Source organism: Hirundo rustica, chromosome 7 (genome assembly GCF_015227805.2).
Source record: "Hirundo rustica isolate bHirRus1 chromosome 7, bHirRus1.pri.v3, whole genome shotgun sequence".
Classification (NCBI taxonomy): Eukaryota; Metazoa; Chordata; class Aves; order Passeriformes; family Hirundinidae; genus Hirundo; species Hirundo rustica.
In genome coordinates this window covers 17,952,445-17,979,538 of record NC_053456.1, presented here as the reverse complement: position 1 = coordinate 17,979,538, position 27,094 = coordinate 17,952,445, and the positions used below count along the sequence as shown (strand labels likewise).

The window sequence follows — 27,094 nt, the reverse complement described above, 5'->3', positions numbered from 1 at the left end:
TCTGATGCAGCCTTCTGTTTATTGTGTATGAGAGTTATGTTTGATTTGTATGAACAATGTCTTGAGCTCAGGACAAAGTTGCAAACTTTATAAAAATAGGAAAATTTTTAAAAGAGCATTTGATTCTGTCAACATCTTTTGAAATTCAAACACAGAACTGATTTTCTATTGATAAAGAAACAAAGTGCCATAGGAGTCCAGAATCTGTCTGTCAAAACTGAGACCCCAAAGAGAAATGGTATCTCCAGTACCTCATAAACTCACCTATTTTAAGTCTAGTTATTGTAAAAGTGCCACTGCAGAACATGGCCTGCAGGCACTCAAGTTTAGAGCCTACAGTGTTTCTAGTGATCGCAATTTCAGATGTGTTTAGTTAACAACTGAGATAAGAGTAAGACATGTGGTAGTGCAAGACAATAAGCATAACCTCTCCCCTCTTAAAGTGAGATGGGCATTATTCAGTGAACTGCATTTTTAGATAATCCCCCATGCTCTATTGGAAATTGTCACCACTAATAATTTTTTTAAGGTTATTTCCCTAACTTTTCTGCCTGGCACTGCTGAGTTTCTATTATGAGCCCATGTGAGCTATTCAATAGATTTCAATCTTTGTGGGATTAATACTTGCCAAAAGAATTAGACTATAGCATATATTGGTTTTCAAATGAGATTATAAAGGTAGTGGTACAACAGCTCCTTATCTATTTGTGGTGAAGCACAGTTTTTTAGAAGGGATGACAACATGACACCAATTACATCATTATACTGTTGAATCATCTCACACCTTTGCAGCAAGGGAGTTTCATTAGAGTTTAGAAGGTGCTGTCACATAATGGTTTTGCTCAGGAAGTAGCTGGTTGGAAGCAGAGAATTCTTTTGTACTTAAACTAATGCTACAAACTGGATGCAGAAAGTTACCATGCCCTAATTGCAGGAACAGTCAACATACAAAATAATTCATCAGCCTTCATCCCTAACCTCGGAATGGCCAAACAATTAAGGAGTGCAAGAATAGAAAGTGGAATGTCAAAAGAGAATAGGACCCAAAACTTATATAAGGTCCTCAATGACATTGTTCCTGAGATTCTTAATTGATCAATTCATTGAACACTGCCTCTCTGAAGACTGGACCATGGAAAATGTGTCTGACTCACCAGTGATTAATTTTTTGGTTTAAGAAACATACACAGATTAATGGGGTGTGCCTGATAATGGCATGTGGTTATTCAGGGTGCGAACAACCACTAGGGTCTGTCAAAACAGGTGGCTTCAGGGTTATTCTCCAGTGAAAAAGCAGAAAAGCAGAAAAAAACCTTTATTGAAGAAGTACCCTGCAGACGAGAAGGGCATATACAGGGAGAAGCAAAATGTTATTAAAGTACAGTATCTCTACAATGTTACATACAGTATTGCACTGGATATGAAGAATATTAACATTGAATGGTCAATTACATTATTTTTTTCCAGATATATATAATCTTAGAATTAGTCAGAAAAAGGACTTTTATACTTGAATGCAACATTCTACTTTTTTCGTAGGTAGAAAAAAAGAGAAAGGTATAAATGCATTGATGTTGGCTATTTTTCAACTTTTGTTAAACACCGGGCAAAATATTAGCTGTATAAGGAGTCGTATGTACTGGGCCGGATCATCTGGTCCCACAGCACAGCAGGAACGGCGCTCTGTGCTGACACAGGTATGCAGCGCGTTAGTGCCCAATCTGCTCAGTAGCTACCGCATAGAAATGCTGAGGTGCCGTCATGCCCAGCGAGCAAACTTCAGATCAGCCCGAATCCGCTCCTGACTGCGGGAGCTCGTCACCCGTGACACGGTGGGGCTCAGCCGAGTCCCGGGCGCGCTGGGCAGCGGGCACAGGGCGGCCCGGCCCCGATGCCCGGGCACAACAGTTTGCATGAGCATGCCGGACCCCACCGCGGGGTTCGACCGCATCCCGGCCCCGGGCTCCGCGCCTGGCTCTCCCCACCTGTGGGATTTCGCCTCGCGCCCTGGTGGCTGGAATGGGAAAGGGCTGAGCCCGAGGCGGCCGCCGGGACGCTTCCCTCGGGGAGAGGAAAATTCCAACCCAGAGGAGCGGCCCTGCCCCCGCTGGCCGCTGACAGCCCGCGGCCGGGGCCGAGCGGAGTCCCCACTCCGGCCGCAGCTGGAGGGACAGCCGGGTGTGTGGGGGCGGGAGGGAGGGAGGCGCTGGGATGGGAACAGGGAGTCTCTGTGTCTCCGTGCGAGCCGCAGCGGGGAAGGTTCCGTGTTTCAAGTTTCTCGCCGAGAAGTTCGGTTTTGCCTTTTTTTTTTTTTTTTTTCCCTTTCTCTTGCTTCTGTGTTTTTTTTCCTCTACGCCCAAGGTGTGGTTCCGCGAGCGGCAGGAGCCTGGCGCAGCCCGCGACCTCAGCCGCCGCCCCGGGCAGGCGCCCAGCGTCCGCCCCGCAAACAGCGGGGAATGCCCGGGCTCGGAGGCGAGGCGGCGCCGGGGGCTGCGGAGCGGGGCCGCCCTCCTCAGCCCGCCCCAAGCAGGTGAGGCGGGGAGCCGGGCCGTGCGGGCGGGTCCCCGGCTTGCGCCCGCCCTGCGCTCCCTTGGCCGCCGGCATGGACGGCCGCGCTCGGCCGGCGGCCGCCCCGCCACCCTCCGGGTAAGCGCAGCTCAGGGCGCGGGCGGGAGCGCGGCCGCCCGCGGCTCCGGAGGGACGGCCGGCGGGAGCCGGGGTCGTGCCGGGGCTGGGTGAGGTGAGGTGAGAGCGAGGGGGCAGCTCGGGTCGGGGAGGCCGGTGCCGCGCGTCCGGCGGTGAGGTGCGGCGCTCGGCAGGCAGCCAGCGGCGAGAGGCGGCTCCCCAGCGCCGGGGGCGGGCGCGCTCCCTGTGCCCTTCCCGGGGCTCCTGCGCCGGGGGGAGGCGGAAGCCCCGGGCGGGACCGCGGGCAGATGGAGCGGTGCCGCCGTTAAACGGCTGCGGGAGCGGCCGCGCCGCCTCGACGGCACCTCGGCCGGTTCTCCTGGCCGGGGCTGCGGGACCGGCCCGTCGGCCGCCGCCCTCCTCGGCCGTGCCCGACCGAGCAGCGGCTGCAGCGCCGGCCCCGCGCCGTGGGCGACTCCGGCAGGGACGAGCCGAAACCCGCCCGCTGGCGTTGCCGTCCCGGTGCCGCTGCCGGGACCTGCCGGGTGCGCGGCACTGCCGGGATCGGCGCCTCTGGCAAATCCTTGCAGGTCAGCGCTTGCCGGTCGGAGCATCCTTAGGTGAGCGGGGTCAACTTCCAGCTCTCTGGGTGAGAGCGGCGGCGGTTTGGAAGAGCTGCGCCCTCCTCGGTGCTCTGGGAACTGCCGGCGCTGGGGAAGAGAAAACAAACAAGCAGCATCTGTTTGGAGTAGTAAAAGGGCTGGCTTGTTTCTTTCTACGTGTTAGGCCCCTCTGTTTTTATTTTGCTTATAGCAGAGAATTTAACGTTAAAGAGTATCTTTTTAAAATCCTAAGTAAAACTCCCCAAGTTATAGAACAGGAGGAAGATTTTTCCTTAACTAATCAGGTACGTTCGAAGAACACTGGTCAGACTGCTGAAGTTATGTATAAATAGAATGGACAGAATACATGGTGGGTGTATTTTTTAACATGAACATTTTTCTGAAGTTTCCATACTGTTTGAAAAAATGTGTTATTTGGATTGCTGACCAAGTGGCTACAGGATAAACAGGTGCAGATGACGGCAACTGTAGTATTTACAGCAGTAAGCAAATCAGTTTGAAGTCACGGCTGTAGTGAATATGGAAGACTCATAAAGGGAGGGGTATTTATTCACTTAAGGCTTTGTCACCGTTCCACATTTATATGTAGCTGTTGAGAAATTAATATTGTTAATCAATGTAGAAGGTATAATTACTGCATTTTTGAGACACTGTGTACTTAAACAGAGTTGGAAAGACTGAGTGTAGGATAATAGTGTTATTTTCCATGTTAGGGAGTGGCAAAACCAATATGTCTTGAAAGTCTTTGGTCTTACTTGTGAGCAGGAACATAAAAACAAGCAAAAAGACAGAATTAAAACTTTGGCTGTTCTGACAGTTCCTCTAGGCCTGTTGCCTGCCATAAAGCCGTTTGGTATAGTGAATTTTGGCTGCTGCTTGATGTCTAAGATCCTTTTATGTGACTTCAAGCATCTGCCAGCATCCACTTCTCAGTTTCGAGAAACATGTAGCACAAGTAGTGCTCATTGCATTAGCCCTGCAGAGAGATTTTCAGGCCTTTTATCAGCTGTTCGCATATAATTTCGTACTTAGAAAATCAAGTTGCCACACCTTTCTTGTTACAAAAGTTCTTTATTGACAGTCTTAGCTGTTTCCTTAAGATGGTCTCATTTGCTCATGAAACGCTGTATTTGAGGAAAAAAGTGTGGATATAGCAGAAAAGAAGACAACTCCCAGTTTTACTGAAAATGGTCCACAGATGCATTTTTGAATAGTATGCAGTTACTGTTCCCTCTCTGAGATGATAGGAAAATTTGTGCAATTTGGGAAGAATTTCAGTTGAAATGGCATTTGTCTTTAAATGTATTACCAAATGATGTAATGTACAGCTCTTCTTAGCTTGTCTAGCCAGGTTGAAAGTGTTGTTAATCTGCAGCTGAAAACTGTTTACCAGCCAATGTGTTCTTAAATCACTGTTTGAAGTTCTGTGGAGTAATTGCTGGTAACTCTTAACAGCTGAGGAAGTTTGTTTATGCTAACTGCTAAGAAGGTAGGTGTTTTGTAAATTTTTGAGCACTGATGTTAGTTAAAGCTTGGAACGCCTATATAACTTGATCACTCGTGGCTCTTTAATGCAGAATTCTATTATCAGATCTATGGGGGAAAGCTTTGGGAAAGGATCCTGCCATATCTTCATTTTTGCATGCAGGATTACGCTCTTCTATTGAAAAATTGTTTATTAAAACCGGTCGTGGATAAAAATATTTGTCTGAATTTGGTGAGAAACATGCCCTTGTTGTTCTCTTTGTACATTCAAGGTAAATAAGAAAAGATTTTTTTAAAAAATGCCCTCTGCTGGATTTTTTTTTTTTTTTTTTTTCTGTTTATAATATGGTGACTAGAGAGTGATCCCAGCAACTGGCTGAAATATTTTGGAATATGATGAATAGGAGGTGTGCCCGCTAACTGGCTGGCCATGACACATAGTTTCTTCTCCTGGCAGGAGAAACTTGGCTGGACGTTTAGGCAGTTTTATAGCTCATCCATTTTACCCTGAGTGTGAGCAGAACTCAAGGCATAGAGCCCCCACCAGGCCAGTTGCCAAAGTCTGCTCCTGTTCATCACAGAGCTGAATTTGCTTTATGAAATGATAGGAAAAAGTGCGATTTAATACTTATAAATAAAAAAAGAAGTGGCTGTAGTTGGTATGCTACCTTCTGAACACAATATTCCTGCTGTTGCTGGACAGCAATCCCATAAAGCTGGAGCTGTTTTACGTTACAGTAGATGTCAGTAGTTGACACAAGATTTTACCATGAAGGACTGTATTATGGCTTAATATGCCATTAGCATATTAGAGCAAATGTGGATTTTAGTAAATGTAATATTGATGTCCTTTGAAATACCTCCCTTCATGTTGAGATCCACCTTTAATTCCATTGTAATGTTTCTGAGAATTTTGTGTTATTTCACTTGTTCCTGTAAACCATATTTAAAGCGATATGTTTAAGTACAGAATAACAGCTTCTGGCCTGCTTTACCCAAACAAACCCCTTTTGTTTTTATTGTTTTCATTGTGTGTAACAAAAACATGCTTAGGAGATGGAGCTACTCTCCAGGGGCTGAAGATAGAGCTGCTTGTGTGGGGGAAGGGGCAGGGCCAAATAGCTTTGATTAGCTTAGTGCCAGAAATTTCTTGTGTGTGTCTTCAGGTTCTCATTCACTGTTGCTTGGCATAGTGGATGTGTTTGAAAAATTTAAGGAGAACAGGAGAAAAGTCTTTTTCACATGATTTCCAGGGCGGTCTTGGGAAGTAAGAGATGTTTTCAGAAAACCCAAGAGATTTACCGTTTCTCTTGCATGTAGCTGAGTTTTTATCAAATCGCTTCAGTCACATTACGGAGGCATCAGCTGTGGCACAGTGTTGGCAAATGTCTGGTGTCAAGTGTGGAATACTGATTTGAGCTCTCTTCCTTCTCTTTCAAGTGTTCATTTGAGTCAGCTCACAACATAGCCACAGGTTTGTTCAAGCATAAATGAAAGTCCTTCTGTTGCAGAGTGTGAGAAGGGACTGCAAAGTGTAGCAATAGCTTCAAACCAAGCATTCTATGCCCCAGGCCCAGAGTGGGAGTGGGGGCTTGGGTGTGTGTCTGAATTTGCTCAGTTTGGTGAAATTTACATAAGGGTGAAACTACATTTTTCTCTTGCAATGAATTAGCTGTTTCCATTGCCCTGTATATTGTGTGCACGTGTTTATCATTAAGTGCAAGACCTTTTGTACTCGTGCTAAGTGGTAGCGCTCTCTAGGATCAGAGGTTAGGCCATTATGGGTCTAACGTGTAGTCCCATCTTAGATATGCTTTGTTTCTTAGACCGAGGACTTTCAAGATAATACTTAACATGTTCTTCTCACCCCATGACCCTGATGAAGAACAAGTAAATGAGCAATAACAAAATGGAAAGAATTTTGAGAATCTGGGACTGTAGAGCTTGCTGCATGTTTGAAGCAGGGAGTTAGCTGCTTTGTGGGTGGATGCCCATCAGGAGCCACTTGGATGCTAATCATTCCAGGGGCCAATTTGCCAGGCGAGTTCCAAACGTACACAACACTTCTTGAGGTGATTATGCTGTTCTTCTTAATGTACCTGCCTTAAGGAAGGCAAACTGAAATAGTGGCCGTTAACTGAATGTTGTATTTAAAAGCTGTTCACTCAATCTTTGTCAAGTCTGAAGTCATAGCAGGGTGCCTATGGAATAGTTACTGGTAATGTTCCCTGTTGGAGTGTGTTGCTGTGGGAATGAGATCAAGAAAACATTAGGGGGTGGAATGTAGATACTAGGGTGAAAAAATGTGTAGGAGGGTAATACACAAATAGAGATCAGCAGAGTTATTTCCAAGCTCTGTCCAAGTGTGTTGGTATCCTGTGAAAAATAAAAGTGAGAGCTAGATAGTGAGGTATCAAAAGCATTCAAGGGGAAAAAGCTCTTGAGACTGGAAGGTGGGTTTTGGTGTTACCTTAGGGTAAGTTCTTTTCTTTCTGCAGTTACTGGATCTTTTCTTAATGTACTTTAAATGGGACCACAGTGTTTACATAAACTTGAAGATTACTATTTGTTTTGAGTAGGCCCATCTGTGTTGGGTGGAAGAAGAAAAGAGTCCATTGTAGGGGACCAAAACCTTAGATTCCAGAGGGAACTGGAGGTCTTTACAGGACTTCTGTCATCTGACAGGCAAAATAATTGAGTAGGAATATTTTAAAGTCACAAACAAATTGTTTCTTCTGTAATCTGGCAATACCTAAATAGCTCTCCCTTCATAAAGTGCAGTACTATTTCTGATTATCTTGACCGTAGCTTGGAAAAAAAATTTTGGAGCCTGCTGGTTTTTCTAGCCTGACTGCTGTTCTGAGCTGCTGCTGTTGTAGTTTTATGTGTGCTGGGGAACAGCAGATGCCAGATTATCCAGCCAGCCCTTGGAGTTGTAACAAGGTTAGCATGCTCAACTATATATATATATATATATATATATATATATATATATATATATATATATTTTTTTTTTTTTCCCTAGAAATTAAGAAGTTAGTGTAATGAGTTGCTATGTTAATGAAGTGGATACAATGAATGCCAGGTGCTCTCTTTTATGGCTGCCTGCACGTTAAACCAGATCTGATTGTGCACTTTCTTTTTTTCTCACCTGGCTCACTTGCTTCCCCAGCAGCTGCTCTGCTACTCGAACTTAAGTTCACTTAGCTGTCTGCAGTTTGAGAAAGTTGCTCTTCACTGTATCACTGTGTACAGCTCTAAAAGAGCTGATGTCAGGGCATTAGAGGATGACAAGAAGCTGAGATGTTGGCTCCTAGATTCCTGTAGGGTTCTGTGGCTGTGCCCAGCTTTAGCACAATGAAGAGGAAACTCTGACTGTGCAGCTTGCAACAATGGAGGGCTCAGGGAGGAAAGCCGCCCCTGCTGTTCTGAGCTGTAGCAACCAATTAAAAACTTGATGCTTCACCTGAATTCTCTCCTGAGGTAAGGTCCCACAGTTAAAAGTGAAGCTCTTTATGAAGTAAATTTAAACACTTACTAACTGGAGTTTCAGTAGACGTGTTCTGACTTAAAATCTTAATGTGATAGACTGATGGATATAACTGCATTTTTTTCATGGCTTAAGAAATATTTTTTGTTATGCAGAAATGGAATACCATGGGAATTCTTACAGAATTTAGAGCTCCTGCATTTGTTTTTATTTGCTGCAAGGTTATCCAGTTCAGAAGGGGTATGTGCATTTGTTTGGTAGTTGTAAATGATCAGAGTGCCGTTGGTGGTTAAAGGATGAGTCCTTAATCTATCTATGAAATATCTCCCTTGGGAACTTGTATTAATGTCAACTCTGCTCCATGTCTATGGTTCTCAGGATTACTATTTTCAGTTAAAGAAATAGAGTGTATGAATATTTTTAGCTGGGCTTAAGCTTTCTTCTGTGAGAAAGCACTGGTTTTGTTGTAGGCTTTAGCTCTACAGAGGTTCTCACTGAAGAGAAAGTACACCTTGGAAGCTTTCTTAGCTGTGTTTTAACTATACTTTCTGCACGTTTATTTAATTTTCATTCTTATTCTGGAAATAGAGCTTCTTGGTTTAGAATCTTAATAATAGACAAACAAACTTCCCAAACAATGCAAACTGTTGCTCTGTGTTAAACAAGAAATGTTGTGAGCTTGAATTTTCCTCCAACAGAAAGTGAGAACCTCCAACAAGGAAAATACCGCCCTATCTCGAAAGAACAGCATTAGAAATACGTGTATTTTTCTTTAAAATCAAATCAATTTTCAATCTAATATTCCTGAGTTATTGATATATTGATTTAACAATTTTTTTTTTGTTCTGTTTTTGTGGGCCTTGGTTTTCTGTTGAGAATTAGTTTTCCCTTTTGGTGTTTTATTTTACTTTAATGTCAGACCTTCAGCTGGATTTTCTTACAAAGACTGAAGCTTTTCTATACATGGGGCATGACAAGTAATTTTTAAATGTTCAGTGGGAAGAGCATAAGCCTTTTCATCTCTGTCCTTAATACAGACTTACAATTGACAAAGTTTTCCGGAGCAACTGCTTCTTCTATTTTTTCCCTCCAAAATGAATTATATTTTTTTGTTTCACTCAGTTTGAATATTTGCTTGTTTTGTTTGGGTTTTTTGTCCATCTGTGTCTCCTCCTTGCCTGCCTCCTCCTCTCCCCCCTCTTCCCTGTTTGATGTGCTGGGATCTTTGCTAAGATGAGTTAAATAAGAATGTTCAAGGAAATGGGACCATCAGTAAGCGTAGGGTTACTATCGCTCAGAAACTTGTTGTATGTATGTGTCAAAGTAATTTGAAGGGCATTAGGCAAGAATATGATGTGCCAAGTTTGGTTTGTCGTTTTTTGGTCATTCACTCCTTTGCCATTTAAGTATCGTTGTAGTGCTCTTGTCTTCTGTAAAACTTAGCTCAGGCCTTCTGTACTGTCAAACTAGACTGACAGAACAACTGGGCATAATATTGCAGGTATAGGATAATCTACTGGGCTGGTTATTGTTTAACTGTTCTTGTGAGAGCAATGTTGAAAGCTCTTTTTATGTGGCAGAATTAATGCTTTGTCTCTGATCTACTAAAAAAAAAAGAGGAGCCAAAGCATCTGTTAGTAACAAAGTTGAAAAAACAAATATTTACAACTTATCATACTGGATGTAACCCTTTGAGACAAAGATGAAGTACTACTTCCTTTACTCGTAGCTAGGGATGTCAACATTCTGGCCCTCTCATTAAGAAATAATGTTGTGCAGAATTTAAAATGTAGCCATTCTGAATCTGAGAGCATAGAAATTATTTGCATGGATGAATGGGTTTTTTACTTCTTTAATTAATAAGACAAACAAGGTGTGTGCTAGTTGATGACAGTGGTCTAGTAGGTGGAATTTCTGATATTTTTCAGGCATTTGTGTAAAATCTGAAATTCAACCCATGCCATAAATTTGGGCTTTGATTTTTAAAATTTTTAATTTTAAAAAGAATTTTATATTCAGAATATTTAATTTCTCATAAATCAGGTATTATTATATGTTGAAAGTTGTTCCCAGGTTCCCAACTTTTATTTCTGAGGAGTTACTGCTTTTTCCATTTACCCTCTGAAGTCTCCAGACATAAACTTTTCTGTATCCTCTGCTGGTCTCTGATTCATGGTTTCTTACTTCCTCTTGCCTGCAATTTTGATCCTCTCCTTCCACCCACATTACAAATCAGCCTCACTAATTCCATCCTTGGCACCCTCCTTGAGCTGTATTTACTTCATTCACTTTTTAAAGTACTCACTGCTTGGAGGAAGTTCCTTTTTGCTCAGTCTTAAATGTTTGTAAATCTGCAGCTACTAGTAAAGAAAGATATATTTCATTTTTGCCTGAAGGGGTAAGAACCCAGCAAGTTGGGTGGATCTTTTAGCATTCTGGCTTTGTGCATTCTTTTAAATCTTCAGATTTAGAAAAAGAGCCTTGCCCTTCAGCTTGGTCTTTCCTATTTTTTTTTCCTTCCCCCCACCCCCCCATCCCATTCTGCCTGGATCTAAATACCTCTTCCCCAACTTCACTCTAAAACTATAAATTCTTCTTTTTATAAATATGATTTTGTGTTTAAGAATGGTGTATTCTGTTTTACCTAGCTCAATGCATCTGATTCCCTTGTACTTATATGGGCATTGAGAATATTTTTCACTACACTGTTGAAGATGAGAAGGGTTTCCCAGGCCCTTTTAAGTGGCATTTTAAAGTGCGGTCATTGACTGTCTTTGCAGTTGCTGATCTCATCTGCTCCCTTATCTATAGTTGAGTAATGCCTTGGACATTGCAGGACTTGAAGCTGAGGTCTTAAGGCAGGCAGTGATAGCTACAGACATGAAATAGGATTTTTTTTTTTTTTTTCTTTATTTCAAGCAAGTCAGAGTTTACGACTTTGTTGGGCCAGTAACGGTAATTTTTTTCATGCTGTCCTTTCTCAGAATTTTATATACATATATATATAACTTGACATCTGCATGATAGATTATCAGGAATTTGTTGTAGAAATGAACTGATGGAACTGGGTCAGATATGTCTTTAGTCCTTCAGCTTCTTCATGCTTCTCTCTTGTTTCCTGACGGTTGATTGAGGGGTTTTTTTTGTAGCAGTAGAGAGAGGGCTCTGTTTTTCTGCAAAGTGGTATATGCAGGGATCAGAGGATTTTGGAATCTAGATAATATTTATGATTTGTTTTGATGGTTCTTTTGCAGTACAGGCCACAAAATCCCCCCCTGCCCCATCCTAGGTATTGTTGAGATATTCTCAATACACCGGGTGATGCTTGTTCACTTTTGTAGAAAAGCAAGGTGAAAATATAGAAGATAGGGAAAACCAAAGCATTTTATAAGCACTTCTACAGAGCTGGTTCTTAATAGTGAGGGGTATAAGAGAGAATCTGAAGAGGCTTATTTTGGAAAAGTAATAAGGATCTGACATCACTGTCTGCACTGTTGGAATCTCTGTCTGATTTCTAAGTATCTTTCTTTGACTGTTCTTATATTTCCACCGCCCAAACATTCTTACAAACTTTCCAGTCTTTCTACCAAAATACACTGCTGTAGTGCATCCTTATCCATAAATCTTAAATTAATAAAGGAGGAGAGAAATGCAATGAATTGTAAATGTTGGATGAAACTTTAAAAGTATACAATGATTTATTAAAAAAAAAAAAAATGGGATGTGGTACTATGACAGTTTTAGAAATATTCAAATAAATTGTTTGTTTGTTTTTTTCATAGTGTTTTTTAAGATACTTCTTATGGGCTCTGGTTGTTAGGTTTTCTTGCTGCTTTTACTTGCCCCAAATTTTCCTGGAGTTTGTAGTTATAGTATGTAAAGCCTGCCAGCTAACAGGTTTACAGGAATGTTTTTGGTTTTTTTTAAGACTGCTTGGCAGTACTTAATCCAGAATGTTAGAACTGAGACTGTTTGGAAATAATGACACGTAGCATAAACGCTGAGATTTCATCCTATACTGTACTGCTCCTATAGATGGAGTCTTTGGAATGACTTGGTACCCTGTCTGAGTGGTCCTGGTGAAAGATCTCTGTCGTGTTGGTCACCACTCTGCATAAGAAGCAGCTGTCCTGCATTCTGTCCGCACTAGAGAGGAACAGCTGGATATTCCTTCACATTTCCTGAATGAAATCTGTGTATTCTCTGACAGGCTGATGCTGTCTCTTCCTGCTCATGGTGGAGATGGACAGTAGGAAATTACGTGTCCAGTGAATTGTTTATTTTGTAAAAATGTTTGTTAGGGCCACTTGGAAGAGCTTTAACAACTTTAATGTAGAAACGCCCTTGCAAAATTCTACCCTGTTTCATTGAGAAGTGCGCAATTAATTTGCCAACAACATACTCTCGGTAAGGAAAAATGGATAAGTATTCAGAGTCCTTCTGTTACAAGAAAACAAAACTACAAGATTAGAAGTACTTTATAATGTTTTAACTTTAATTTAAAAATAATTATAAAAGCCTAATGAGATCTGGAAAACGGTATCTACAGTTATTGGTCTTTCCCACATCCTGTCACATCATATTTCACATCTCAGTCATACCCTGACTGTTTCCTTGAGTCAGTTTGTAGTATCATGTGAATAAATGCTCAACATGGTCGAAAGATCTCCCATCTGTCTGTAAAAGACCATGTGATCCTCTATCAAAGACAAAAGGGCATAGCTAAACTTGGCATTGCACTGGTTGGAATTCATTAAACTTAAAAAACTTGGCTTCTCTTGTTAAAATGAGATCCATCAGAAAATGTGACTCACATTCTCAAACTGACGTAGCTGTACCGCTGTTGTGTACCATTGTGATTACCAGTGACTTTGAGTAACAAATATTTTAACTTAAATATTTAAGTGACAGCAAGAAAGAAATGACTTGATCCCTTGGTCTGTGACAAAGGTTGATTGATTCAAAGATCTGACACTAGATGTGGAGATTAGTTCTTCCTCTTCTCTCTATTTTTTTGTTTCTTTGCTTGGATTTTGATATTCATTGAATAATTGACAGAGGTTGCATGCCTCTCTCCCTCCCTTGTGGACTCTCTAGATAGAAGTTTGTGTGTCTTATTCTCAACTGAGCAGGTTTGCTGCTGCTGTTGAGCTGATGGATTCAGTTTGCTGCAACTTCATGTTCTCTTCTTCAGTCAGAAGAAGCCAGTAATAAGTTGCTGGTAATCAAATCATGGAAGTGTGGGGTAGTTCCTTTTTCTGTTCTTAATGTTAGACAACACTTCTGTTTCTTTGTCTGTATTCATCTTAGAATATTGTAGTTTGTGATGTTTTTGAAGTGTCAGCTCTGAATTTCTGTATCCAAAGAGCCTTTCAGCTTTAAGCTAACAGCATTATGCTAGTGACTTTATATCCATGCAATAAAAATGTCTAAAATTCTGATCAATGTCACTTTATGTGTGTCAAAAGAACAGTGAGATGGCCACTAGCCACAATTTCAGTCTCTGATATGAAGCCAGAGTTCTTCTCATGAGTTTGCTCTGTTGGGAGGCATATGAAACCCAACCCATCCTTACTGGGAGAGAGAAAATGCGGTACCTGCGGGAGGCTGATGGGCTTTACGTTATTGACGCTTAGTTTTACTCAGCAGGGTGAGGGTGAGCTTTGGAAAAGTTCATAGATTTGCAGCTGAGTTTTAGAGCTCCCTTGTTTATGTCTTGTTTTGCTTTTATATAGATAGCTGCTCAAGAACTTTTTATCCAATTTAACTGCTCTGGTTTTCCACTTATTAACTTCAGTTTTATGACAAGTGAAGCACTGATCTGCTGCAGTTAAATTTGGGGAAATCATGACAAATTTTGGAGATTTCAGCAAATGAACTATCTGCAGTTTGTCCCTGACCTATCTCCTACCACTGAGGACAGGAGTAGACACTGGTCAAGGTGAACTGATCTGCATCCTTGTCACTTTGGCTTCTTCTGCTGTACAGTGTTGGCAGTAATTTTCCCTTTTCTTTTCCCCCACTCCAGGTTGTTTTCTGGTCAGACAAATCCAAGGTTCTCTCTTGCTCTTGAATCAGGGCCATTAAGTTCTAAAGAAGTTTGCTCTGTATTGGTATTATTAATTGCCCTTTTGTTTTCACTGAGATTGTACTGACATGCAGCTTACCACTTGCTTGAGGATAAATGGGTAAAAAATGTGTATGTCTTATAGCTAGCAAAAGTTTCCTCATTTTATACATTTTGAGTGATTTAATATATTAAATAAACAACAACTTCTTCTGAAACTTTCGAACAAATAAAGTGGTAAAGAGTTAAACACTCTTGGTCTTTCTATTTCTGAAGTGTGACAACATGTGAATGGCATGTTCATGAATTACTGCATGGTTACAGAGTATGAGCATGTAAATAATTCAAAATGCTATTTGGCTGGTTACTTTTATGGGTAAGAATGTGGAAATTACTGCATTTCTGACAGGATTCCGATGGTTGTGATAACACAGGATACAAAATTATTAAATAATCCATGTTATGTCTGATCAAATGTTTTAGACATATATTCATTTAGGCATTTTACAGAGATTTTCTGTTATATTCAGAGACAGCTTCTAATTCCAGGGGAAACTTACAGAGTTGGTTTCAGATATCAGGAATTTGCATGTTTTACAGGCTTTAGGAGATCTGGCAGCTTAGATATTTTTGTCCTTTCCTTTGAAATCCATGAAGTAAGAAAACATTTTTTGTCTGAATTTTCTTTGGTGTTTTTTTACATGCTTCCTGGGTGGGAGAAGTGTGTTACTGTATTTAGTTAACATTTATAAACTTAAGTCACCTTGTGTCAAAGTGTGCAGTAAAGGTCTATGTGCTCCGTTGGTCAGGTGGGTACCATGTAACAATTTTCATAAGGAAAGAACCGGGAAGATAAAATGCTGCTAAGTTGAAGGGTGCTGTTTCTTACAATGACAAGGCACTTAGTTATGGGGACTCTGATAAATAAAGCCTGTAGACAAAGTGCCCAGCTGTACTTTAAGATGAAAACAGGATGTTGGTTGTATTTCTGCAGAACTGCTGTATAAATCAAAGGATATGCTGTTATTGCTGTTTAAGGAAGCTGTACTCAGTTAGAGTGGGTCTGTGTATAAAAGAATGGTAATTGCTGTGCTTATCAAGGCCTGGCAGTTCTCCTTTTCCAATTGTGACCTGGTGAATCCACCTCAAGCTCATGACTTAAAGCCTTGCCAGTTATTTTAATCCCCTATTCAATAGGACAAACAGAATGGGGTTATTTTTGTCTCTTTATGATTTTATGATTGCTTAGAACAAGTAGAAAATCCGTTTTCTATATTTAAGTCAAAGGTGATTTTACTGAGGAGGATGTGAAGTATTTTCCCAGTGCCTGTTAAACTTTGTTGGTTCAAGCTGTGTCCAGTTAGTCGTGGCCTCTGGAAATGGCCAGGTGGTTTTCTCCCCATGCCAGTGCCCCTGTGTTCTTGCTTTTTTTTTTTTTTTTTTTAATTAACTTGTAGCCTCTTTAAATTTTTGCTTGATGGCCTAAGCCATTTTGTATTTGTTCTCATATTCTCTTTTAAAGGACCTCTTTGCCTTGTTTGTAACTGTTCTACTATTCCTTAATGCCAGCTAGAATGGTGTTGCCTTTGTTTTTAAAATGAATAATTTTTATGCTTCTGAGCACTACATCCACGTCTACTTTCTCTCCCCCTTTGAAATACTTTTCTGCCTTTGATTGTCACTTTTTTTTTTTTTTTTTTTTTTTTTTTTTTTTTTTTTTTTGTCTTCAGGGAAATGGTAGAACTCTTTAGCTTAGAAGCAACCTTTGAAGATCTTCTGTTCCAACCTCCATAGCAGATCTGTAGTGCACCGTAGGATGGCCCAGGTGGTTATTTAGGAAATGTAAGTAAGTTTTTCTTAGGCAGAAGTAGCTGAATCTGGAACAACAATAAGTACCTGGATAAAGGTTGAACTGGCATTCCTGTAATATGTATATGTTTTTATAGGATTTTTTTTGTCTAAGTCCTCAAAGCTGAAACTATTTTGGTAGAGTGATTTTAGTATAACAGTTTACACTGATTAGCAGAGTGTTGTCTTCCTCCTAGCGTTTATATTCAGGAGCAGAGTTAACCTTGCTGCAGTGAGAATCCTGACCATGAATCAGATGGGGAAACCATGCTGCTGATGGAAGCAGAGGAACAGAGAAAGGAAGGGAAAGGACAGCAAAGGTGAACCTGGTGTGCAGTACTGTAAGGGAAAGCAGATATAATTCACTCCTGAACACACACACACAGCACAAACTTAATATCAATTGTGCTTTGTACTGAGACATAAATTCATCTTTCAAATGCATAGTTTTCATGAAGTTTGGTGCTCATAATGACTATTCCATTATTTACCATCACTTGTCTACATTTGACATGAAGTTCCATGAGGGAAGGATATTGCAGGAACTTTGTGGGCAGCTGTGTTTAGGCTCTCAAGATACCTATTGGCATCTCATTTTCATAATTCCTGATTCCTTATGCTACCCACTTCTCAGGTTTGGTGTTTTTTTTTTTTTAAATCAAAAATGTTGATAAAATAACTTCATATTTAAAACTAGGACTTGACTGTATTCCAATAACAAGTAATGATGTCTTTTTGAAGAAGTAAAGCCTCTCTAATCTATTTGTTTCTACTTTTTCACAGGGGAGGAAGAAGTCTTAAAATCTTAAATGTGTTTCATTTCTTTACTGCTTGTAAAGGAATTAATCAGATGTGAAATCTTTTTTTGAAACACACGGAGTTTCTGTAATATAGATCAAGTTATATTGGGTGTACTTGGGAGGATACAGTATTACATACAGAGATAAAAAACTTCTGTGAAAGGGAACATTTTCTGGGGCCAGAAGTTAATTTTTGAAAACACATTTGTCAGTTATTAGATGCCCTAGTGTCTGTATCTGTGGTTTATTAAATAATGATAATGTTTTAGGGCTAAACAGTGATTTTGGAAAATGCATATAATGTCTAAATAGTCATGCTCTCTGGTTATTTAAGATAAACTTTAAATTCCAGCTGTTCATAAAAACGTGTGGTTCTTTAACAGGCCAGAAGCATGGTTATCAGGAGACATGCTGTGGAATTACCCTGGTGTGACCTTGTAACTGATGGATTTGAAAAGCATTAAGCATTATTTGAAGTGGTTCAGTACTCTGAAGGCCTCTTAATTGTACTGCCAGTATTCTTTTTCCTAAAACTTGTAATTAAGGAGGATGTATTCTGGAGTGCTTGTCTCCGTTACGCACCCACACAGGCAGCTCTCACTCTGCACTTGTACTGCACCTTAAAATAATTGTGATTTGTTTGCTTGTTTGGTTTATTTTAATTTTGAGCAAGCACTCCAACTTTTCATCCACAAAGCAGATAGCTGTTGCTTTTGATTAGTAACTTAAACCTTGGCAAGTACGTAAATTCCTCAGCAGGGCACTGGTTTTGAGGAGCTGCTTATGTTCCAGGGGAAGACTTTTCAACAGATTGTTTCAGAACATGTGATTTTTATTTTTTTTTAAACTTTTTTTCCTGCTTCTGTGCTACATTATCTGCACCGATTTACTCCTTTCCTCCAGGAAACACATTTGCATTAAAGATCCGGTCTTCTGTTTATTTAGTTTCTGCTGCTTATTGCTTCCCTGGGGTCCTCTTTGACCTTACAATTAACAGAAAAATAACTGATATCCTGGGAATTAAATCAAAAAGAAATCAAGTACAAGGAGCTGGTACATTCTGGTAGATTCTTTCACTGATCGAACATCTCTCTTGACATGCTAAGATACTCATTAGTAAAAATAAAGAAAAAGATTCAAAAAGCCCGTAAGGGGAATGTTTTTCATAGAACCTCTGATGTTTCACTTAAGGCTTTAAACTACAGGAGTCAGGGATATCGCCGGTTTCTATTGTTAAATGTTGGCTTTGTCATCAGAAAATGTCAGTATTTTCTGGAAGGTACTCTAACCTGGCCTGAATCAATTCTTACTGATCTGAGCTGTTCTGACTAACTGACTTTTAGGTAGAATAGTTGCATTGCACCATAACATTTCATAGTCCAAGCTGATGTACCCCAACTTCTGTTTTACTTTGGTCAGTGGATGTAAGGACTCCTGCTGCAGTTAGTGCATTACTGAAATAATAGTAAGTATCAGAAATCATTCCGTTTGCTTTTAAGCTTAATGATATACAGCAAATCCAGTGAAATAACAGTGAGAGTTCTCCTTTGTTGGTTTATATAAATAGTGTTATGTTATAATTTTGTTGGAAATAGGCAAGACTGGTGAGAGATAAAGCTGTCATATCAAAGAATTGAAAGGGTTGACCACAGTGTTGTCTGCTTAATGTCACTTTAAATGTCTAGGCTTGCTAATTTAGTCTGATTTGAACATAACAGTGTCATGTTTGGAGACACAGGATGCCAAGAAAGGAAGCAGATGATTTACGTCCCTTAAGCTTCCATAAGTGGGAGTTTCAGATTTTAATTTGGCAATAAAGTATTGAGATTTTTCAAATAGAGCTACATGATAAAAGAAGGTGGGGTACCAAGGCCTACAACTGAATGCCTTGGCAACTAAGCTTGTATGTACTTTTGCCTTTTGTCTTTTTATTATTAAAAAAAAAAAAATAAAAATAAAAGAATATGAACAGGAGTGGACAACCTGGAAAGGCGGTTTCATCCCTCCAGTGAAGAAGATAAGAACCTGGCAGTGTTAAGTTTATGGTTGGACTTCCTGATCTTAAGGGTCTCCTCCAACCTAAGTTATTCTATGCTTCTGTTGTTTTCTTCACCCAGTCACTTACCTTCATCACTTAACATCAGTTGTGATAAAGTTATGCAGTCATGTCATTGTAAAAAGACAGAGAGAAATGATAGTTTGGCCTAGCAATAAAATTTTTCTTGCAATTTTCCCAGAAGTTTTTGTCATTGTTACTACTCTTTGCTTTTGACAGTCACCTGACATCCTTATTAGCCACCTTGGACACCAGAAAACTAATGGTATAGAATAATTTTAAAGGCTGCTATGTCATATTTGCAGTCTGAAGAAATGTTTCACACAGTCTGCAATATTACTGTGGCAGAGGTATCCCCCATTCAACCCTGTTTGGCACTGGCAAATATGCAAAAGAGGGAAGTATGGGACTATAAGTGACGACGAGCTTGAGAAAGCTCATGTGACCTTATGCACAGAAAGTACCCTGGTGTGAAGTCTTTTATAAACATCCATGTTTTAGCCAGGTTAGGATTTTTTGTTTAGCAAAGAGATTCAGCTGGGCTGCAGGTGAGTATTCAGAAGGTGTGGTCTCATGATTGGCATCATTAGCAGTGGAATTCAGTGAGGTTGTGTAGTGGTCCTTAGATCGAGAACATGGTGAGAGGCTGGACCTTACAAAGAGGCATCCAGAATCACTCAGTTTCCTCTGTTTTACCTACTGTAACTCCTAATTTGACAGGTGAATTCTGATATCTCTTAGCAGCAAGTCACCTTGTTTGAGGCTCTTTACGTAAATGAAGTGACAAAGCTGTATCGTATTTTTCTGTTCCCTATCAATATGTCTGAGTCAATACTAAACCAGCTTTGTCCAAAAAACTTAATTTGTGGCTGTCCCAGAACTTTCAGCACAGAACCACTTAGGTATTATGGTAGTGACAGTAGCATGATAACATCAGTTTTCCATCCACTTTCACTTCTCCATCCTACTGAAATTGCTAGTCTTCATGACTTGTGAATAGAAACTGGGACAGGGACAAGATTGTCCGAGTGTGATGGGACTTCTGCATTACAGGTTTTGGACTCCTCCTGGGAGGAGTATGATGGATGAGAGTCAACTGTCTTTAAGTTTTTAATTCAGCAGAATTTGTGCTCATTAGACTGTTTCACTGAACTTTACAAAACTGGCTTACATGTGTGTTTAGCTTATGCTGTAAAGCATGCCATACAGCCATACAGACAGATATTTTTGTCTCTTCTGGGTTTTTTTTGGATCATGCAGTACTTGGTTGTTCATTTAATAGAAAATACTTGTGTTCTAAAAACAAATGACACACTCACAGCTATGTGGCCAAGTGACCCAGAGAAAATGAGTTCCCATGATCTATGTGTATGTGCAAGTGATGGGGACCAGAACTTGTTCTTTGTCCAGTAGTTCAGTTGTGCCTGGCCTCAAGGGAACATGCAGCCATGCTCCTCATCCTGTTAACTTCCCGTGGGAATGTAAGAATGTGCCTCACAGTACTGGCTAGGAATAGTTGTGTGCAGGGTTTTGTTTCACTTTTTAAAATTTTTTATGTCTAAATTCATGTGGGTTGTGCAGAAATTTGGACTAAATTTTGGTTGAGAAATAGTGTTAATTTGTGTGATTTTGCAGTTTTTAAGACCTGGACATAAATGTTTTGCATTGCATTGACAGGAGCTATGCAGCCATTTATTTTCTGTCCTTTATGTTTTTGAACAAATACTTCTGTTCAATGATACTTGAAGAATGAAGGGAAGTATTTAGTCATCTGCATAAGTAAATAACTTTGAAGTTCTCAGATACCCATGGTGTGAAAACATAGATTGTATTTGTTTGGCTTTTTGTTCCACATTGGGTGAGACAGGACTAGGATTGGTAGAATCCTTTCTTTGGTGTTTGATTTTATGAGTCAAAACTTGGCTATTTAATTTTTTTTTCCCCTTGGTGGCATTGTATGTGTGTGTGACCTCTTATCTACAACTGAAAATTCTGTAATAGCATTTCAGAGACCAAGTGCCGTTCCAGTTATTAATGTCCAACTAGGAAAGCTTAATGCATTGACTAGTTTCTGCTGTCCAGAAACGTTATCCCAAAGCTGTGAAAAATATGTACAAATTAACTATGAGCACTAATATGCCTTAAATAAGGAAATTAAAAAGCAGAAGAAAATGTAATTCAAACAAAAGACATGCTGGTTACCTCCATATGTCTTCTTAGATACAACTTCCTCAAAGTCTTTATTTTGGGGATGTAGCCTTGATGAACAATGTACCTACTTCCCAAATTTGTCCACTTTCATTTAGCTTTCTACTAATAATGGCCTAGGTGTCAATAGAGGGGCACAGAGTAGTCTATTGGAAGCATATTGGAGTGCATCCAGTATGTCTGTTTTTTGCTTGAATTTTGCTTGAATTTTATTTAGAATTGATGGAGTTCACTTCCATTGGTTGCATTCAGCACATGACCTTGCAGTGTTATATGTAAACAGTATCATAGTTGATGTTGAACTGATGAACTGGGAAGTTGTTGTATGAAGTGTTGGAAGTACACTTTCTCAGTGTCTACACACCAACAATTCAATAGAGGCCCTTGCTCTCCCATTCCAGTAGAGAAAATAATAACAGAGAAATCTTGATAGTAGTAAGAATTTTCCTTTGAGTTTTGTGGTTGGTTGCCTGGTGGTTTGTTTTGTTTTTGAGAGGGAGGTGCCTTAATTACATTTCTATTAAACACATGATTTTTAAGCAGTATTCCACACCCGGCACTGGTTTTTTGGTAGCAAAATTAACCAGGTCACTAACTTTTAAATTTAGTCTTTGTAATACAGAAACCCTTTATTACCAAACAGAGTGCTTTAGTATGAGTCTGCAAAGTAGGTAAATATGTGCTCAAATCACATTTATATGGCTTTGGCAATCAATACTATTACATAATCATCTGCCTTATCTAATGTTAAAGTGACAGCTATATTGGCTGTTTCTTTGCCCATATATTAATGTTGTGCTATCTAATAGCAAAATAATCTCCCTATACAAACAGTCTTAAAAATACAGGGAGCAATCTTCTAGCAGAAAGAATGGCTTATATTATTATTATTCCAACTTGGCTGTTGGAATAATTGCCGGTCCACTGTTGAACTTCTGTCTGAATGGAAAAATTAAAGCTTCCTATTTTTTAGGTTTCTTGCCCTTTGGAGTAATAAAAATTATAGGAGATGAATTGTTGTTCTAATTTATATTATGGTGCAACCAAACTAAAATACAACTTTCTGTTTATTTCCATTTGTTACTGATCATACTTTCAAACTGAAAACTTAAATTGATCTAGGACTTCAGCAACTAAAATAGTTGTGCATAATCATATAGTGTCTGTTAGTTCAGAATCTACTGATACTGAAATATCAAATTTATACCTTGAAGGGACTTTTTGTTTTTTAAAGTAGAAAGTAACTTGCAATCCTGGATGACCTCCAACTCTCCTTTGAAAATTGGTTAGTTCACAAAATGAATAGGAATAGCACTTTTTGCAAATGTTTCTGCTTTAACTCAAATGGCAGGGATTTGAAATTTGGGAGAGAAGAAGCCAAGGAAGCAGATTAAATAGACTTCTAAGTTTAGCTATTAAATACTGCTGTCCTAAGTAATCTAGTTGGGATGAAATTAAGTATGATTCTTTGAGAAGGAAAGCGTTTTTAAAGCATGATAGTAATGAGTGCTGTGTTAAGACTTCTTCATATACTTCTTTTCCAGTTAATACTGTCCTTCCTTTCAGAGAAAGAGAGATTTGTTTGAGATTTTTGTCATGTCAACATTGATAAAAAGTCATGGTATGAAGAAAATTTTTTAGCTTTTGTATGAAAATGCACATGCTTTGGGAAGGTTTTTTTTCTTGAATTGTTTCAGAAGGAACTGACAAACACAAAATAGGTAGTAATTCCTAGCCAGTCTTTACAATAGCGTTCTTGTGTTAATGCTCTTAAATAACATTTTACGAATTTATAAAATACCCTGACAGTTCTAAAGTATGTGCCCCTTTTATGATGTGATTTATATTCATGGGGTATTTGTTGCTGGAAAATACATTTGAAGAAAAACTACTGAACCACTCTTCTGTTTTGTACAGATGGGATTAGATATGCTCTGATTTGTCTGGAAAAAAAGAAACAGCCAAGTCGTTTCAAAATGCAGCCTACTTGCAGTGCCACCGTGTGGCTTTCTTTTTGCATGGCTTCTGTTAAAGCAACCAGTTTCTGTTGCCTCGTCCCCAGCGGGAAAGTTACTTGTGAACTTAAAAAATGTCTGTGCTCCTAGCTGCAGACCTGGTCTAACCGGGATAGTACAACACATTTTTTTTTGCCTGTCTTTAGCATTATTTCTCCTTGCTGAAACCTGTTTAGATGAAGAACCAGAAAGAGAATTTCTGAGCAATACCAGTTCATTCACCTGCTGTGTCAAATCACTAAGCGGTGCCTGGTTTGGTCATTGAAAAGGAAAGATCACCCTGGAGCTGGAAAGCAAAATGTGTCACTTCCCAGCAGTAACCTGAAGGACTATGATAATTGGTCTCATCAGTTCCAGCAATGTTACATATGCAAATATTTTATTTCCAGGTAGTCAGTTTTCTAGGCAGATGGTTTAACTTTAAAATTAGATTGTCTAGGTAGACACAGTGCAGGTAGTTGATTTTGTTTTGTATTCAGGATGTCTGCATTTTTGTTGACTTAAACTGAAGGATATCAGAGAGACTTTGTTTTTAAAAGCAGCATTATGCTTTGAAGTGGTAGTGCTTTGCCTTGCACCATTACAGAGTTGCTCAAATCTTGGTGGGATAAGTACCTGAATGTTTAAGACTGGTTTTCATATATAGGAAGTAATATAATGTGGAAGGTATTTCACACCAAGCAACCACAGAGGAAGCAACTTTTCAGCACTACCCTTGCTCGGCACATCTTGGAGAGAAAAAGCTTTCCTTCCTCAAAACCAGCTTAGGTTTAGTAACATCTCTGAAAGCAGCCAAGGTTTTACCTGTCTGTATTTTCTTACTATGGTTCTGGCAGGGAGCAGCAGAACAGCCCAGGTGGGAGCAGTGCCATCCCTGCTCACGGTGCCTCAGCAGCATTCCCTGGGCCCACGGCACCACCTCTCCCCCTGCCCCAAAGGCTGGCCTGCCGCTCCCCAGGTGCTAGCGTACTTGAGCCAGCGCTCTGCGTGCCCTAAGAGTTTTCGTTGCAGTGCTTTGAACGTGCTCTCAGTATTTTCTCGCCGCAGAAGTATTTATTTTAATGAAAGGCCCTTCCCACGCGTGCTCTGCCGTTGGGCCGACGGCGCGGCCTGGGTTTCAGCGCCGGCCCCAGAGCCGCTCACGCTGTGCGGAGGCAGGGCCAGTGACTAAGGGGACAGATCAAGCCTGGGCTAGCAAAGCCTCAGCATGCCTTACTGAGACACCTCTGGGCTTCAGCCTCCTCACTGAGGGCTTTGTATTTTTCAGTAACAGAACCAAAAAATGTGAGAGCACGGTGAGTATCAAGCTGTATACTTAATGCGTCTAGGCTTTTCTGATAAGCGAGTGCTTACATTTACATTTGTCTCCTAATTACAAAAGTTATACTTGGTCTTTTTTGGAAAGTGGATGCTTCTTTTTCCAAATTAACATATTTTGTGTGTAAATCGTAAGTAGAGCTGTATGAATGTGGTATCTGAGTTCTTGCAGAATCTTAAAACCGGCTGTGGAAATATCTGATGCTCCAGTCCATACTTGCAGTTGTATTGTTTGTTGGAAAGTTTTGTAGTAAAAATTGGAGAGAGATGCGGTTTTCTTCTTCTAGTGTTGTCAGGATGATTCCATGCTTTGTCAACCAGGCTTGTGCTATTTTATTTATTATTTTTCTTATAAATGCAGTGTGTATCTAAGCAAAATGATGAACAAAAAGCTTACAAAAAACCAGTCAAAACCGTACTTTGTTTTTGTCAAACAGTTTTGAGTTCTATAATACTTGCAGTTAAATACACATTTTGGTGAGTCTGGATTTCCACATAGGAACAGCCAAAGGTAGAAGTGGATGTGAGGAACAAGGGTAGAGAAACTTCTGATTATTTGTTTTATTTAGGAAGCTTGTTTGGTCTTTCTACTGCACATCAGGCTTCTGAGGTAGGGAGGGTGTGTAAACTTAAGTGACTGTGATTTAAACTGGTTATTGCAGAAGTCCTTCAGGCTGCTATAAATTGCAATGGAATGAACAAGTTAATTGTAGTATAGATTTTGGGGTTTGTTTTTAAAATGACTCAAGTATAAGTCACGGACAATTCTGATTACTCCATCTTAAAACAGAAGACAGAATATGGAAATGTACACATAAATGTACGTTCTTTTGTACCACACGTCCTGACTTGAGTCCTTCCTGTATTAGACTTTTGCCTGGCACAGTGTTTCCTTCAATACCATAGATGACAAAAGGACTGCAGTAGTATCTTAACAAAATGTGTTTCAAAACTTGTATACTGTGTATCGAATTCTCATTAGTCTTCAGCTTGTTTAATTCAAGCCTTGGCTTTTCACTGGGAAAGAAAATCACTGCTCATTGTTGAGAAAGTGAAATTCACAACTGTGCTGTAAGCCCTGCCATAGGTACTTTTGATAGGTACTTTTGTTTGCGTCTTTCTTTAAAGTAAAATTTAGAAATTTGCCACTCACCTCTGAAACTTTCTGTCTCTAGGAACCTTTATGAAAAGACACGGTTTTGGATTGTACAAACAGCCAACAAGGGGGGAGGAAAACAGCAAAAATCCCAAGGAAAAAACCATTTCTGATACATTCTGTTCCTTGATTTCTGGGATATGCTGTCTCTAACTTGGACTGTTTGATGTTTTATAGGAAAAAAGATTGCCAGAAATAGTCAGTGTAACTGTTTGCCTTTCTGTTGAAGGCTTGCAATGTTTACAGGGTTACAGTAAAACACCGAGTCATAAAAACTTGGTATGTTGTATTCTTAAGTTTGAAACTAGATAATGCAGATAAAGCAGACCAAATGTTCTGTGACTATAACCATAATAATGTAATGTTTTTCTAACAGCACATCAAGTCAAGGCTCCTAGAAACATTTGTGAGCTTGTTATGGTATAAGAGACCTATTACTTCATGAGTAAATATATTCCTCTTTCTTCCTCTCTCTCTTTCTCTCTCTCTCTCTTTCTTTCTTTCTTTTTTTTTTTTTTTTTTTTTTTTTAATTATTTGGCATTTGGTAGAATTTCAGTGTTTGAATATTTGTATCACCTCCTCTTTTAGTCTTTTCTGAGTAGGTAGAAAATCAAGAACATTGTCCAATTATGTGAAGAGCTTTTTAAGAACTTGGAATTTTTTAGCATAGAAGATTTTGTTCAGCATTTCTGTGCCATTACACAGAGCAGGCAGTATGGCACTGTGGGGTGAGCTGAACGCCCCATGCAATGAGGGAAGGTTACGGAGCAGATTATCTGGAGTGATTCTGTGTGCAGGACAGCCGGGAGATCTGACCCAGCCAGCATGGTTTTGGTAAAGGTAGCTTCTGCTTGACCAACATATTGTACTCCTATGATGAGGTCTAGTGGATGTTGCTTACCTGGGCCTTAGGAAAGCTTCTGATACCATTTCCCACAGCATTCCACTGGAGAATCTGTGGCTGCTCGTGGCTTGGATGGGAGCACTCTGTGCTGGGTCAAAACCACATGTAAGAGAGACTGAATGCCCTTGCACATCTGAATATTAATCTAGAATTAGGGTTTGAAGCAGGGAAAACTAAATGAGCCTTTTAAACATTTTTTTGGTACAAATAACATTTTAATCACGCTGACCTGTTATGATTGACCTTCTTTGAGATATTTTAAGCTGTTTTGTAATGGTACCATATAATCTCTGCTTTATCTAGAATGAATTCTGTATATTGGAAGGCATATTTCCTTAGCTTTTATTCTTTTGGCTTTGTTGATTTGAGCTTTCTTCTACAGAGTGATAGAGAGAATCCCCAAACATGACTAGCTGCTCCTTCCAGAAGCTGGTGTGATACACTCCCAGTTTAGTTGTCTGTGATACTGATTCCAAAGATAGAGGCTTATCTGAATTAA

General features: G+C 39.8%; 1 protein-coding gene across 3 annotated transcripts in view; it reads left to right on the top strand.

Moving 5' to 3' along the window:
• The first annotated feature begins 2,583 nt into the window (after positions 1-2,583).
• Positions 2,584-27,094, top strand: part of COBLL1 (cordon-bleu WH2 repeat protein like 1) — a 76,651-nt gene continuing 52,140 nt past the window's right edge. For 2 of the 3 annotated variants that reach the window (XM_040069555.1, XM_040069558.1), the window contains exon 1: positions 2,587-2,646. In XM_040069555.1, the coding sequence (XP_039925489.1) occupies positions 2,603-2,646 (44 nt within the window). In that variant the 5' untranslated portion in view covers positions 2,587-2,602. Of the gene's footprint in view, positions 2,647-27,094 lie in introns of all 3 variants that reach the window. The other variant, XM_040069554.1, reaches the window with a different exon arrangement.